Raw genomic sequence first — 13,175 nt, 5'->3', positions numbered from 1 at the left:
CTATAGAATAGCACCAGTAGCATATTGGTATTAAAAAGATGGATTTTATTTCTGGATGAAGTTTAGGCTTATTAAGAGAGCTTTGCAATTTCCCAAAGGTAATCCTGCCCATTCTAGGCTTCCTATTTCATTCTAGGCTCAACTCATTGTCCACTTATGCTATCTGTCTAAGATACAGATATGTATACACATTATATATGAACACAATACATATATAGATGTGTGTGTGTGTGCGTGTGGAGAGTGAGAGAGAGAGAAATAGAGAGAGAGAGAGAGAGAGAGAGAGAGAGAGTTGTATTACTTTATATGTAATAAACCCTTTGATACTTGAAGGAGACTGACCTGACATAGATTTTCTCTCTTTAATAAGGACAAAACAAGAAGATAGGGACTTCAGCTGTAACGGGAGGAATTTAATATTATATCTGAAGAAGAACTTGCTGACTGTGAACACCACTACCTTAGTGGGCTAGGTTGCTCAGGGACATTGGGGAGAAGTAACTTCTAAGGAGGACTTTAAAAAGAGATTAGGCAGTTCAAATACAATCATGTTTGGAGGCAGGAGAATAGTCCAAATGAACTTCTAAGATCTTTTCGGCCTCAATCTCTATGATTCAGTGATAAATTTCCTGATGAGAAACTCTGGCAAAGAGCTAGCTATACTTGAAATGACCATTAAGAAGAGAAAAAAACTCAAGAATTCTTTCCATTTGTCCATTCTTAAGACATATGATAAATTACACACAGTGCCATCATGTGTAATGTATCACTCAATCTGATTTTATAAGTGAAACAAAGCATTATCTTGTACTATGCACTGAGCTCATCCTTTAGTTGGCATTCTCTAGACTGGCACATTCCTATACGAATATATTATATTCAAGGACACCATTCATGTAATCATGCTACTTAAAAAGCAGTTTGAAATTGCAAATAAAATCAAACTGTCGTACTCAGCATCCCTATCAAAAGAAAATCACATACGAAAACCAGCTTTCTTCTTTTCAATGTCAGCTGTGGAGACCAGAAAGAAATGACTCCATCTTCTCCCATCATGATTAAGGTATCATCAGGCAGAGAGAAAATGCGAAGGACAGGCCCACTGTGAGATAGCCCCTGTGACAATGCAGGCATGACGAAGTAAACCTCCTTCTGCCGGGCCAACGAGTCAGCCTGCTCTGAATACTCTAACTGTAGGTAGGTACAGAAGTCATCCTAAAAGAAAAAGGAATTCTATATCAGTCATCTTTCTGGCTCCCACAAATTCTCTCCATCCCTGAGTCTTGAATTAGACATTGCTTTAAGGCCTTTACTTACCATTAAATTACAATCATTAGCTCATTAGCATTGCTGCAAACATTATTGGGTTAAAAGATAAGGTGTCTCTTTAAGATTGGCCTCTAGCTACTCACAACTTGTCTTTCTCTCTACCATCCACCCCCATTATCTCTCTATTTTTCTTTAAAGGAAACTCAGATTCTTAGGAAGATATTAAGATATCGGAGGAAAGGGATTCAGATTCACTTATCCAAATATGCTCTCACATTCTGGTTCTGGAATTATTTGAATACCAAATACTCAGCTGCCCTTTTTCATCAAGATACTGCAGGGCTCCCAGAACTACGCCATTTAGATGTGACAGACTATAAGCTCCTTGAAGGCAGGGACTATTGGACTTTTGTCTTTGTATCCCCGATGCCTAGAACACTAATAGATATCTAGTTATCACTATCTTAAGGATGAGAATTTAGGGGGCAGGGATCAGCACTAGGGCTCACCATGCTTTCAACCACACTAGCTGGGGGTGTGGAACTCCATGGACTGCCTCCACTCTCACTTTCCTCAGGTTCTCTCTAAATCAAGCTTCATGAAAGCCAACACTTGGGGCTGCTGTACCAGGAAAAGTCATCCATGGGTGGACTACTGTAAATCGACAGGCCAAACACATCCCTAATTGCCTATGGAAGGGTACACATTGACTTTAACAAAGTCATAACACTCTTCATTCTCTCTTTCCTCCTTGTTCACATTCTGTTTCTCTCCTCTCATGTTTTGTTTTGTCTTGTTTTTTAACAACCGCAATAACCATTCCATGTTGGGGTTCAGTCGTTTCTGTTGTGATTGCTTTGAGACCCCATTTGGGATTTTCTTGCCAAAGATACTAGAGTGGGTTGCCATTTACTTCTCCAGCTAATTTTATAGATGAGGAAACTGAGGCAAACAGGATTAAGTGACTTGCTTGAGGTCACACAGCTAGTAAGTATATAAGGCCAAATTTAAACTTACAAGATGATTCTTCCTGACTCCAGGTCTGGCACTCTATCCTCACCACTCCATGTGCCATCACAAACATACCCAGGACCTGGCATTGTTTGTCAATCAAGAGAATGATCTGGTCACCCCTTTATAACCTTTACTACTAGCTGATATTTCTTCAACGTCTATCAGAAAGGGGTAAAACGTAGCATGGCAGGAAGAATTGAAAGGGATACACGGAAGAATGACTGTTCTCTGAAGAACCAAGGTGCAGTGTTAAGAGCACTGAGACTGAAATCAGAAGGCCCAAATTCAAATCCTGCTCCTGATTCTAGGGCAAATGGCTTAATCTTCCTAGACCTCAGTTTCCTGTAAGTATCTTTTATTAAGTTAATAAATATTTTTTAAGTTGAATTAAATCCCAAAACAATGACACAAAAGACGTGTCTATGGCAGCTGGCATTGCTCTTAAAAGGTACCAAATCGGCCTGTCCTCATGTTCGCTGTTATTCATTCAGGATTGCCAATAGGTATGGGGACCTCCTTCATTGGCTAACTTACAGTTGAAGTCCTGTCCCAAGATATAGACCTCCTAGCTTTACTGTTATAAATGCAATGGTGATCAGAAGCCTGTGCAGACACTATTAGTGTGCTAAAATGGCAACATTCACGCAGAAGACATTGGGGACCTGCAGCAAAAGCCCTGAGCAGGCTCTGAGTCAAGCACTTTTAAAGATGATATCTCTGAACCCTCAGTCAATGGAAAAAAGCAGTTCCAAACCATGTGGTAGGCCAACACATAATGACTGTGAATACTCTGGTCCTCTAGTGTCCTAGAAACAGGTTCCATACGGATGATGTTATTTTAAAATGATGGTGTCTGCATGTGTGTTTTACCCCTCCACCCCATCATATTTATAACACCTAAAAAGTTTTTAAACTACAAATATTTTTCATATTAGGCTCATAGATTTAGATCTGAAAGAGATATTAGAGGTTATATGACAAAACTCCCTCATTTTACAGATGAGGATAACTGAGGCATAGTTATCACAAGTAGAACAATTTGCCCAGAATTACTTAGGCAATAAGAAAGCCAAGATTTGCTTCCAGGTCAACTCCAAGTTGGCATGGGTAGGCAAGAGAGAGTCACTGTTAATCCTTCACAAATCTATACATTTTATAAAGGAGGAAGAGAAGCAAAGCTAAAGAGACCATTTAGAGCCCTATATAACTTGAAACTTTTCTCACCAAGCACAAACTAACTTACCCACTGAATTCCACCAGTCGCTGCATAGTCTATTTTCATGAAAAGTTGTTCTATTTGCTCATTACTCTAGAGGGGAAAAAATGATAATCAGGGTATGCAGACTATACAGGGACAAAATACATCTACTAAGGGATAAAAGAGGCATTTAGCTACCTTCATTTCTCCTATTTATGAATTCCATCAAATTTTAAAGAGTACTTCTTACTCAAAAAGTCTGTAGATATGTGTTCTAAAATGTTAATATGGCAATTAACCTGACTAGCATATAGGATCAAAAATTCTTCCTTAGTGAAAGACCTGATTGTAGCCTCTAACTAAAAGAAAAATGTAATGGAGGAAAGAAGTAGAACCCTTTATATGCACTCACACCTAAAAAATATCCTTGGAAAAGCAGCTTCTAATGGGATGCTAGATGGTGTAGGGATTCCTCTGGGAACAGACCTTTGACATGGTGGGATAATTTGCCTTCCTGCTTTCCCTACTTAAGGTGAGGAAACTGGAAAACAAATGGGAGGATTGGGCTTTTTTGTTTTTGTTTTAACCAGCCTGAGGAAAACTAAGGAATTTGCAAGGGAAATAACTTAAAACAGGAACAACACACAATCCAATTCTAGTGATCACACATTGAGGTGACTGACTCACAGAGTAAATTTCCTCCCATCCTCCAGAAGTTTAGATTAAGTTCCAATAGGAAAAAAAAACAACAAAGAAATTGCTGTAGAATGTGACCAACAAATCCAGCGGTAATACTGCCACCCCACGAGAAATATTTGTTGAATGAGAGGTAGGTAGGTGGCACAGCAGATGAAGAGTTGGGCCTTGAGACACAACGCTCTGCCTTCGGATCCAGCTTCAAAAGTTACACTAGTTGTGTGGCCCTGAACTAGTGATTAACCTCTCCATGACTCAGTTTGCTCATATGTAAAATGAGGGGATTAACCTTGATGGCCCCTAAGGTAACTTCCAGTTCTAAATCTCTTATCCCGTGACCTAAATAGATGACATAGCTTCAAGAGAATGAGACCCTGGGTCCTGGCATCTTATCAAAATGTGTGGGATAAAAAGACCCTTATTCAAAATCTTAAACAAATAAAGAGGCTTCTCAATAACAACAGAAAGAAAAGGATTTATTACAATTCTCGAGAAAGGGACATCCCTCCACCAGGTCGGGGAATCTGGTGGAGGAAGGCCACTTACAGAAATCAAAGCACCATTTTTATACCCTAACGCAGAGAATCCCACCTCCCTACTATCCCACCTCTCCATTGGCTGGGAGGCGGGCTCACAATCTAAGCAGAAAAACTAGACAAACCCCAGGAAATCTTCACCTATCCCAACACAATTACCTCATCTAATATCTAACTTAACTGCTGATGTGGCTTTAGAAAAGAGGGGAGGGGGAGACGCAGGAGCTGGTAGCGTTGATGTGGCAACAGTACAACAAACAAAGGGGAGATTTGAGTAACTTCCAAGTTTCGCTACAGCCCACAGCACTTTCACAAAGAAAGCTGGTAGCTGGTAAGGGGGGGAATCCAACTGACCTGAAACTCAGGTATCCAGGGAGAGAGACCTTATGGAAGAGAAATTTTATTTAGAAAATCCAATATTCCCCATATTTTTATTATGAAAAGTCTTCACAATCTCCTCATCTCTTTCAAGAAGAATACAAGTACTGCTAGGATTGTCTAGGAACTGGGATCCCAAGCTCTTCCTCTGTAACTAACAGGCAGAAACTTAGAGGAGTTTTGAAAACCACCAGGAAGCAGTATGGAAACTCTACTGAACTCTGAAGCATCCAGCAGAACCCAGGACAAAAAGGCATTAGGCATGGTCCAAGCAGTGCGGTGGGTGCAGTGGAAAGAATGTTGATATAGTAATCAGATCCTGAGTTTGAATTCTACCAATTTACTACTTGTCTGACCTTTGGCAAGTCACTTAACTAAATTTTCTTATCTGTAAAATGGGGGTGGATTGGAATTTGTTGGTTCCTAGGATCTCTTTTAATTCTAAATCTATGAACCTATTATCCCAAGAACAACGAGACCTAGGATATTCAGTAGCATAGATCACTGTAGCCCTTCAACAGAGAGAACAACTTTATCATAAGTGATCATACAATTTAGAGCTAGAAAGGAGCTTAGAGGTCTTCTGGTACAAATGAGGAAACTGAGGCAGAGAAGTTAATGAACTTATCTAAGGTCACAAAGGTTAACTGTAGGAAAGCCTGGATTTTGTGCAATTATTTTTCCATGTAGGTAACTCAAGTCCTGAATTGCCCCATGGTCTCTCAAGCAAGAGTTTCATTTATATCATCCATACACATGGGAACAGAAGACATCATCAGCCACACTCAGTCACTTTTGTCTCCTAGGCACTCAGAGTGGGTGGGATCATCACCCTAAACTCTAGTAGAAGTATGTAGAGCATTGCATGGGCCAGGTGGCATTGCATTGCATTTTTCCATCAATGTAATGGTACTGATAGCACAAGTAGAGTGTGCCAGGTAGACAGTCCATTACTGTATATTAAGAACACTTGGACTCTGCAAGGAAGCTGGTTAGGACTTGTGACAGCTTGAAGCTCCTCAAGGCTAGAGAGGCATCCTGGTTACTAATCAGCCCTGGAGTTCCAGAAATTGCTGACGCTGAGAAAGCAGGAGATGAAGTAGGGCAATTGCAGAATTTCCTGATAGGTCTGTAATAGCTTACTCCATTGGACTGGATGATCTAAAGGGATTTTTTTTTTCACTAATCCACTCTCTTTTCGGGTAGTTCCTTTGGGTGCTTGGAATTTCAATATATTCCCAAATTCAGAAACAATTCAGTGGGAACTTGGAAAGTTATGATCCTATTTCCTTCTCTTTTTGATCAGCATGCTTTCTCTGTGTGATCCTGCTATTGGATTTATTAGAACTAGTTCTCTCACACACAAAAGTAACTATTTGGTAGATTAACATATTTGTCTTTGAGTTAAAATTTCACCAAAACAATTCATTGATTTTTAAGCCAGTATTCAATAAATATTCACTCTTATTTTCAAGGAGAAAACTGTGTATGGGAATTATTGGGTATAATCTGCCAGACTGTTCTATTGCCAAGGTCAAAAGACCCAAGTTGCATATAAGTGGGAAAGTATGCTAACAAGTCAGTCTGAATTGTACTATTTCCTATCTCAGTTGTAGCCAATGACCTGATAAGTTGGTACGGTGGTCCGTAGTCATTTTCCATTCTAGTCTTGGAAAGCTATGTCCAGAAAGTCAACAAACTAATTCTCTATCAGGAACAAATACTTCCAAAAGAAACTTCTATGGTTTCCTTACAGAAGAGCTTTGCCATATCAGCACTTTAAATTAAATTTAGAAACAGATGGGGAAATGAAGGCTGACTATTGGGCTGTCTGCTCCATACGATCACAATTCTAAATTACAACAGCTACTCAGAAGACTTAGTGTATTCATCTTAGCTCCACTCTTTAAGTTTCTACTCATTCCAATATTTTTACTAATTGATACAATCATATGTGCAGTATACTGCCAGGTGAGTATTGTGTATTGCTATTTTAATTGCATGTACTTTTAATGAATATTTGTTTTATTTTGGTCTCAGTGATATCATGTGTTGGTTTCCTAAGATGATTAAAAAAATCATTTTTGTGATTTTAAAAAAGGATGTTTGTATTGATGCTGCAGGTTGCAAATTTACCCCTAGCTGATTTTTACAAGAGACTCCAAAATTTTTGATTCAGGGGAGAAACGTAGCCTGGGCTTCCAACCAAGTCTGGAATATTTTGTAAGTGATCCTCCTAATTCATGGGAAAAGTGCTTATGAAGTGCTGTGTCTTTTTCATCAGGGTCAAAGTTGGTGTAAGGGCTGTGGAGAGGAGAGATTTTTCATGCTGCCTTTGAGAGTAAACATGTAGTGCTCTTGGGGACCAGCTCCAAACTACAAAAAGACAGATTTTGAAATCAGCAAATATGTAAGAAAAGCCAACTCCTTAAATTGTTCCTAATTTTCAGTGTGCCATTAAGACTTTGAGACACTTCCTCTTGTGTTAGAGTGCCCCACCCCGCCACTGCAAGTTGAAATATATCTCTCCCAACTGGAGGGCTAATTCACTCTGTGTATTTTCTGGTATATTTTCATCTGTATAACTTCTGATTTCTGTTTACTATTTTCTTGGACAAATGGGCCTACTTCACATTAACTATTTGTAACAGTCTTTTGTGTAATTGGTATTTGGCAGGAAAGATTCAAAATACCAAATGTAAGATAAGGGCTATCCTCTCCCCTTCAAGAAATGTTGGTCAAAAAAATCTAGCAGTCTTTGGTTCTGAATTTATGTACCCCTAGGCTAGTAATATTGGGGGGTGGATATATGTGTATATGTATATGTGTATTCATATACATACATATGTATGTACACATATGTGTATACTATATATGTGTATATGTGTATGTGTGTATATATAATTCTAGTCCAATATTTCTTCTCTCAGAAAAAAAAAAGATTGTGGTTTCCTTTGGAGAGGGCAAGACTCCACTCCTGTTGAACCACCTGTCATTTAGACCTCCCACGTGGATATATATGTCTAACATGGACATGCACAAACGTTGCATACATATCATGGACTTCCTGACTGATCAATCACTCTTTCATCCTCTGTCCCTAAATATATCGAGACATTTAAAAATTCTAGAGCAGGTAGCTAGTTTGGGGTCCTTCAAAGTTTGTCATCTTTTAAAAACTCTGTTTTATTTTCATTTAAATACTCAGTGGTCTTCCTATCAAATACAAGCTGCTTGAATGCTTGGGTTATTTCATTTTTCTCTTTGTATCCCCAGCACCTAATAATCAGAACATAATAAATGCTTATTGATGGGCCAATTGATTCCATTTTGGAATTCTTTCACCCAGTTTTTCATAAAAGAGGAAAATCTTTTAAATAATGAAAAATGAGAATGGTTTAAAGAATACATCTTGCAACAAATTGGAACCACAAAAACACTGACTTAAAACTTAAATTCCAATTCAAATGTGTAATTCAAATGTCTTGTTCTAGGCAAGAGACAATGGATAAATCTTTTAATTCAGAATTCTTCAAGGGTATATTCTTTCAGCTTCTAGAAGTAAGGTCACAAAACTGTGGCTATTTTTTTTCTTATAATTAAAATTTTATCATGTAACTATACAGGGAAAAATTAAAAAGCCCCACTTCCTGGGCAACATTTACTCTTATGAAAACACGGTAAAAATCTCATTAATTTAGACCAGTAGTTTTCAAAGTATTGCTCTCTTGGGGGTCCCCAAGACCCTTTCAAGGAGCCCATTTGATCAAAACTATTTTCATAATGATGCTAAGACATTTTAGTCTCTAATGTGGTAAATATTGATAGATACAGCTCACATAAAAAAAAAGCTCTTTTTGGAGGAGGGATGCTCAATAATTTTTAAGAGTGTAAAGTGGTCCTGAGACCAAAAATTAAAGAACTGCTGATTTAGACTACCGATTTGAATTGTGAGCTTTTCTACAGCGGGTGGGGTGAAGTCTACCTTTTTCCAGAAAAACCTTTCCTCATTGCTTAACATGTAAATTAGATTGCAAGGGGATTAAAAGACTTAAACTTTTCAGGGACCTGAAAGCACTTCAGAAGGACCCACTCACCTAAAAACAATTAGTATGCTAATTACAAACCAGTCCTTCGAGAAATCTAGATCTCTAAGGACTTCTAAGCTGCACTTTATTAGCCTGGGCTGTGGCAGTATTTATGAAAAAATAATGATTTCATTTCTTTTAAAAAACATTCTACAAACTCAACTATATGTTAATTCAGGCTTGTCTAAGTACATAAGGACCCTAGAATTTTAATTCAAAGAGGCTGTAGAGAGATAGCGCGGTATTGTATATAAATGAAACAGAAGTCAGGAGACTTGGTTCAAATCCTGGCTCGGCCACTTCCTAGCTCTGTGACCCTGGACAAGTCAATTAATCTCTCTCAGCCTCAGTTTCATCATCTTATAATGATGAGGTTGGATTAGAAGACTTCTCAGGTCCCTTTGAGCTATATATCTATAAACTTGGGCCAATCACTGCTTCATTGAGTCTCTTTATCTGATCTGCCAAATGAAAAGGTTCGACTACATGATCTAGGAAATAGGTTCCCAAAGTGGACAATAGGGGATGCTGAAACCATCGAAGGAGGCAGTAGTAGTCTGGGGAGAGACTGGGAAGGTGTTAAATAAAAATAAGGGAGGGGGGGGTGGAAGCACAAGAAGAGAAGATAAAATTTTGAAAAGCCCATGTTTCATCTGTTGTGTAACAATTAAAGTTGAAGTGATTACATTATTTTCCAAATAAAGGCACAAAGTGCAAGTTGTAACCAATCAGTGTTCAAGTCCCATGACAGGTTTTAACAAGCAAGTGTTGGCAGGTGAGGGTGTTCTACCTTGTGGAGAAGTCTAGCATGCATCTACACGGATATATGCACGTAATAACTTGTTTATAATATGATACTATATGGTTATATGATGCAATATTGCATCATCAAAATTTCAATGAAGGAAAAACCCCACAAATTTACAATAAATTATTAAATTTAAGATATGTCCGTTTTTAAAAATAAATTTCAAATTTTTTAAATGATGTAAATTTTTTTAAAAAATTAAAGGGTTAAGGAAAGTAGATTTCCAGTGGGGTGCTGAGTAATATTTTTTTAAAGGGGGCAGTAGGCTAAATAAGTTTGGGAACCTCTGGGTCCCTTATGGCTTTACTATCTTATAAACATGCATTGGTCAATTAGGGTTAGAATTTCAATCCTCCAACTTTAGAAAATATACACTTACTTTGTTAGGTGACTTCACACACTTCTTCATTATCCGTATGAACATGTCCAGGTCCAAGAATTTTTGACCTCTTTTTTGGAATTCCTAGAAATAAAAATGATAGTGAGATAGGAGGGACAAACAATGACCTTCTATTAAGTCTAAGATCCAGTCTCAGACTCTGATCTATTCAATTAAATGGACTAGCTGTCCACTTCTGAAACACTATCATCTCCTTAGATGAAGTTTCATGATGTTTCTATGTCCTGGTAGTAAACAAAGAAGTCCTTTAGAGCCGAGGGATCAAACTCATAGCTTCATGCTTTCACAACACTCTCAAGTTGCAGTAAAATATTTAACAAAATAAATAAAAATACAATGAAACATAGATAATGTTATTATATGGTTTTCTAAATCAATATGCTGTGGCAGGGATCTTTTTGTATGGTTTAGTGGCTCCTATTTCTATCTGAGTTTGATATCTCTGATTCAATACGGGGACCCCATAGCATGGCCACATCTCACCTTCCCTCCACACTCAAAAGACAATTAGGATTCTTTCTTCATTTCTATTTTGAATTTAAACAAGGAAAGAAACAGGAAGCTAGTTTTAGTTCCAGTACCAAAAGACAGGAAAGAAGACCTCTTGTTTAGCAAGTTTCAAAAGCTTCCACTGGACAGTTCTCACCTGAAAGGCTATGTTTAGTTTTTTCAGATCTTCCAGGGTCACTTGATGTTCAATCTTGTTGAAAGAAAAAGAAGAGAAATTTTTGAAAGAATGATGAACAGTAATATTTTGCTAATGAAATAAATATTAATTAGAATACCAATATACTACATAAATGCTTGTTTATTTTCTATAAAATGCCATAAATTGTTCTTTTTTTAAATTTTTATTATTACATATAGCTCTGGAAAGTTAGATTGGGATGTTCTGAAAAATTTTCCAAAAAGGCCTCTCAATTTTCTTTGTTTCTATTTTATTTTCTGGTCTCAATTCTATTACAAAAGCTCCACTTCTTCCCTTTGACTAGGAGAGTGGGGAAAGGGGTTGGGGATGGGAGAGACTGTACTGGGTATGGAAAAAAGAGGGAGAGAAAACAGGGAAAGAAGAAAGAGCTAAACAGAGGGATGATGAAAACTCTTTTCCATCTCATCCACCACAGAAACTTCTCTTTGCCACCAGTGACCTTATACCTGGAACCACTCTCTCTTTCCATGTTGCCTGAATTCATCTTACCAAGCATCCTGTTTCTGGAAGTTTGAGCACTGGAACCAAAGACATATCAAACACCAATACAATTTCTCCTAATAACAACTGACATTTATAGCATGTTTTACATATGATAACTCATTAGAGTCTGGTAACAACCCTGTTTAACAACTTGTAGACATGACAGGTATAATCAAGCCCATTTTACAGATAAATAAACTAAAGGCTCAGAGAAATGACATGATTTGCCATGGTCACACATAGGGTTGAATCTATGAGTCCAAATCCAGCCCTATATCACTATACAGGAAGGGGGAGAGGGGGAAAGGGGAAAAAATTTAATGAATAAATAGCATTTCCCAAACAATTCCTATGTGCCAGGTACTGTGCTAAGTTTTATGGGTACAAACACAGAAGAGAGAGTCCCTGCCCCAAAAAGGTCTCCCCAAATGGGAGAGAACAGTAGCTAAGAAAGATTGCTTTGGTCTGGAAGTCACTGGGATGATAAGTGAATCGGAAGTATAGTTGATTGACAAAACCCTTTTCCAGAAGCAATCATGTGGTTGGTTTGATTACTATACCCAGAGCACGAAGTGAAGGGAACATGTATGAAACTTGGCAGGAAGGTGGCATGAGGATCTGGGGACTAGATATAATGGGATCCCATCAGGAGTGTGCTGGTAGAAGTATTTAATAACCAGCTTTTCAAAAAAAAATAAGCGTTTTAAAGTTTAATCTGAATTACTAACATTTTCTCCATCACTTTCTCAAGACAGTCAACAAAACAATAAATCAAGCCCTGATTTATAGTGTTTGTCAGTTTCTGAGGTGTTTTGTCCACAGTGATACTTCAACCATTAGCACACCTCTGGATCTCACTCATAAGGGTAGCAAGGCCTCCAGGGTAGGTGTTGCCCCAGTAAGGTGGGTAGGTCTTGACACTTTACATAAAACTTGATGTACATGAATTGCTTTGATCTTCAAAAATCATCTTGTGAGCAAAGTAATATAAATATTATTGTTTCCATTTTACAGATTAAGAGACCTCAGAGAGGTTAATTGACTTGCCCAGAGTCAAACACCTAAGAAAATAGCAAAAAAACCCTCTCACCCAAACCTTTTGACTTTTTAAATTCAGTGTTCTTTTCACTACCATTGTCCCTTTTGTCTTTTATGGATGTCAAAATAAAGAGATCAACTTCAGACTCTTCCACACAAATCGTTTTATTTAGGTCATTAACAGTTAGGTCCTAATCAGGACCTAAGTGAGAACAATGAATCCCGTAAAGCAATGGCATTTTTTAAATTCACACAGAAAATTTCCATTGAATTGGAACCGATGACTATATTTTACATAATTATAGCATCTAATAGTGTAAATTCGAGTACACATCATCACTTCTTGGGATTTATTATTTGCATTAATCAGGACCTAGAAGGAAATGAAGAAAGAAAGGAAAGAAGGAAGGCAGGAGGGCAGGAGGGCAGGAAGGCAGGAAGGAAGGCGGAAGGAAGGAAGGAAGGAAGGAAGGAAGGAAGGAAGGAAGGAAGGAAGGAAGGAAGGAAGGAAGGAAGGAAGGAAGGAAGGAAGGAAGGAAGGAAGGAAGGAAGCTTTAA

General features: G+C 38.0%; 1 protein-coding gene across 4 annotated transcripts in view; it reads right to left on the bottom strand.

The window, feature by feature from the left end:
* LOC140505659 (cilia- and flagella-associated protein 337-like) overlaps window positions 1-13,175 on the bottom strand; it is a 210,664-nt gene that overhangs the window by 157,487 nt on the left and 40,002 nt on the right. For 3 of the 4 annotated variants that reach the window (XM_072611852.1, XM_072611856.1, XM_072611853.1), the window contains exons 3-6: window positions 11,034-11,087; window positions 10,367-10,450; window positions 3,527-3,592; window positions 985-1,215 (exon numbers count right to left, since the gene is read on the bottom strand). In XM_072611852.1, the coding sequence (XP_072467953.1) occupies window positions 985-1,215; window positions 3,527-3,592; window positions 10,367-10,450; window positions 11,034-11,087 (435 nt within the window). The remainder of the gene's footprint in view (window positions 1-984; window positions 1,216-3,526; window positions 3,593-10,366; window positions 10,451-11,033; window positions 11,088-13,175) is intronic. The other variant, XM_072611854.1, reaches the window with a different exon arrangement.

This window comes from Notamacropus eugenii, chromosome 5 (assembly GCF_028372415.1).
Source record: "Notamacropus eugenii isolate mMacEug1 chromosome 5, mMacEug1.pri_v2, whole genome shotgun sequence".
NCBI lineage: Eukaryota > Metazoa > Chordata > Mammalia > Diprotodontia > Macropodidae > Notamacropus > Notamacropus eugenii.
Note: the sequence above shows the minus strand (reverse complement) of the source record. Positions and strands in the feature narration are given on the sequence as shown.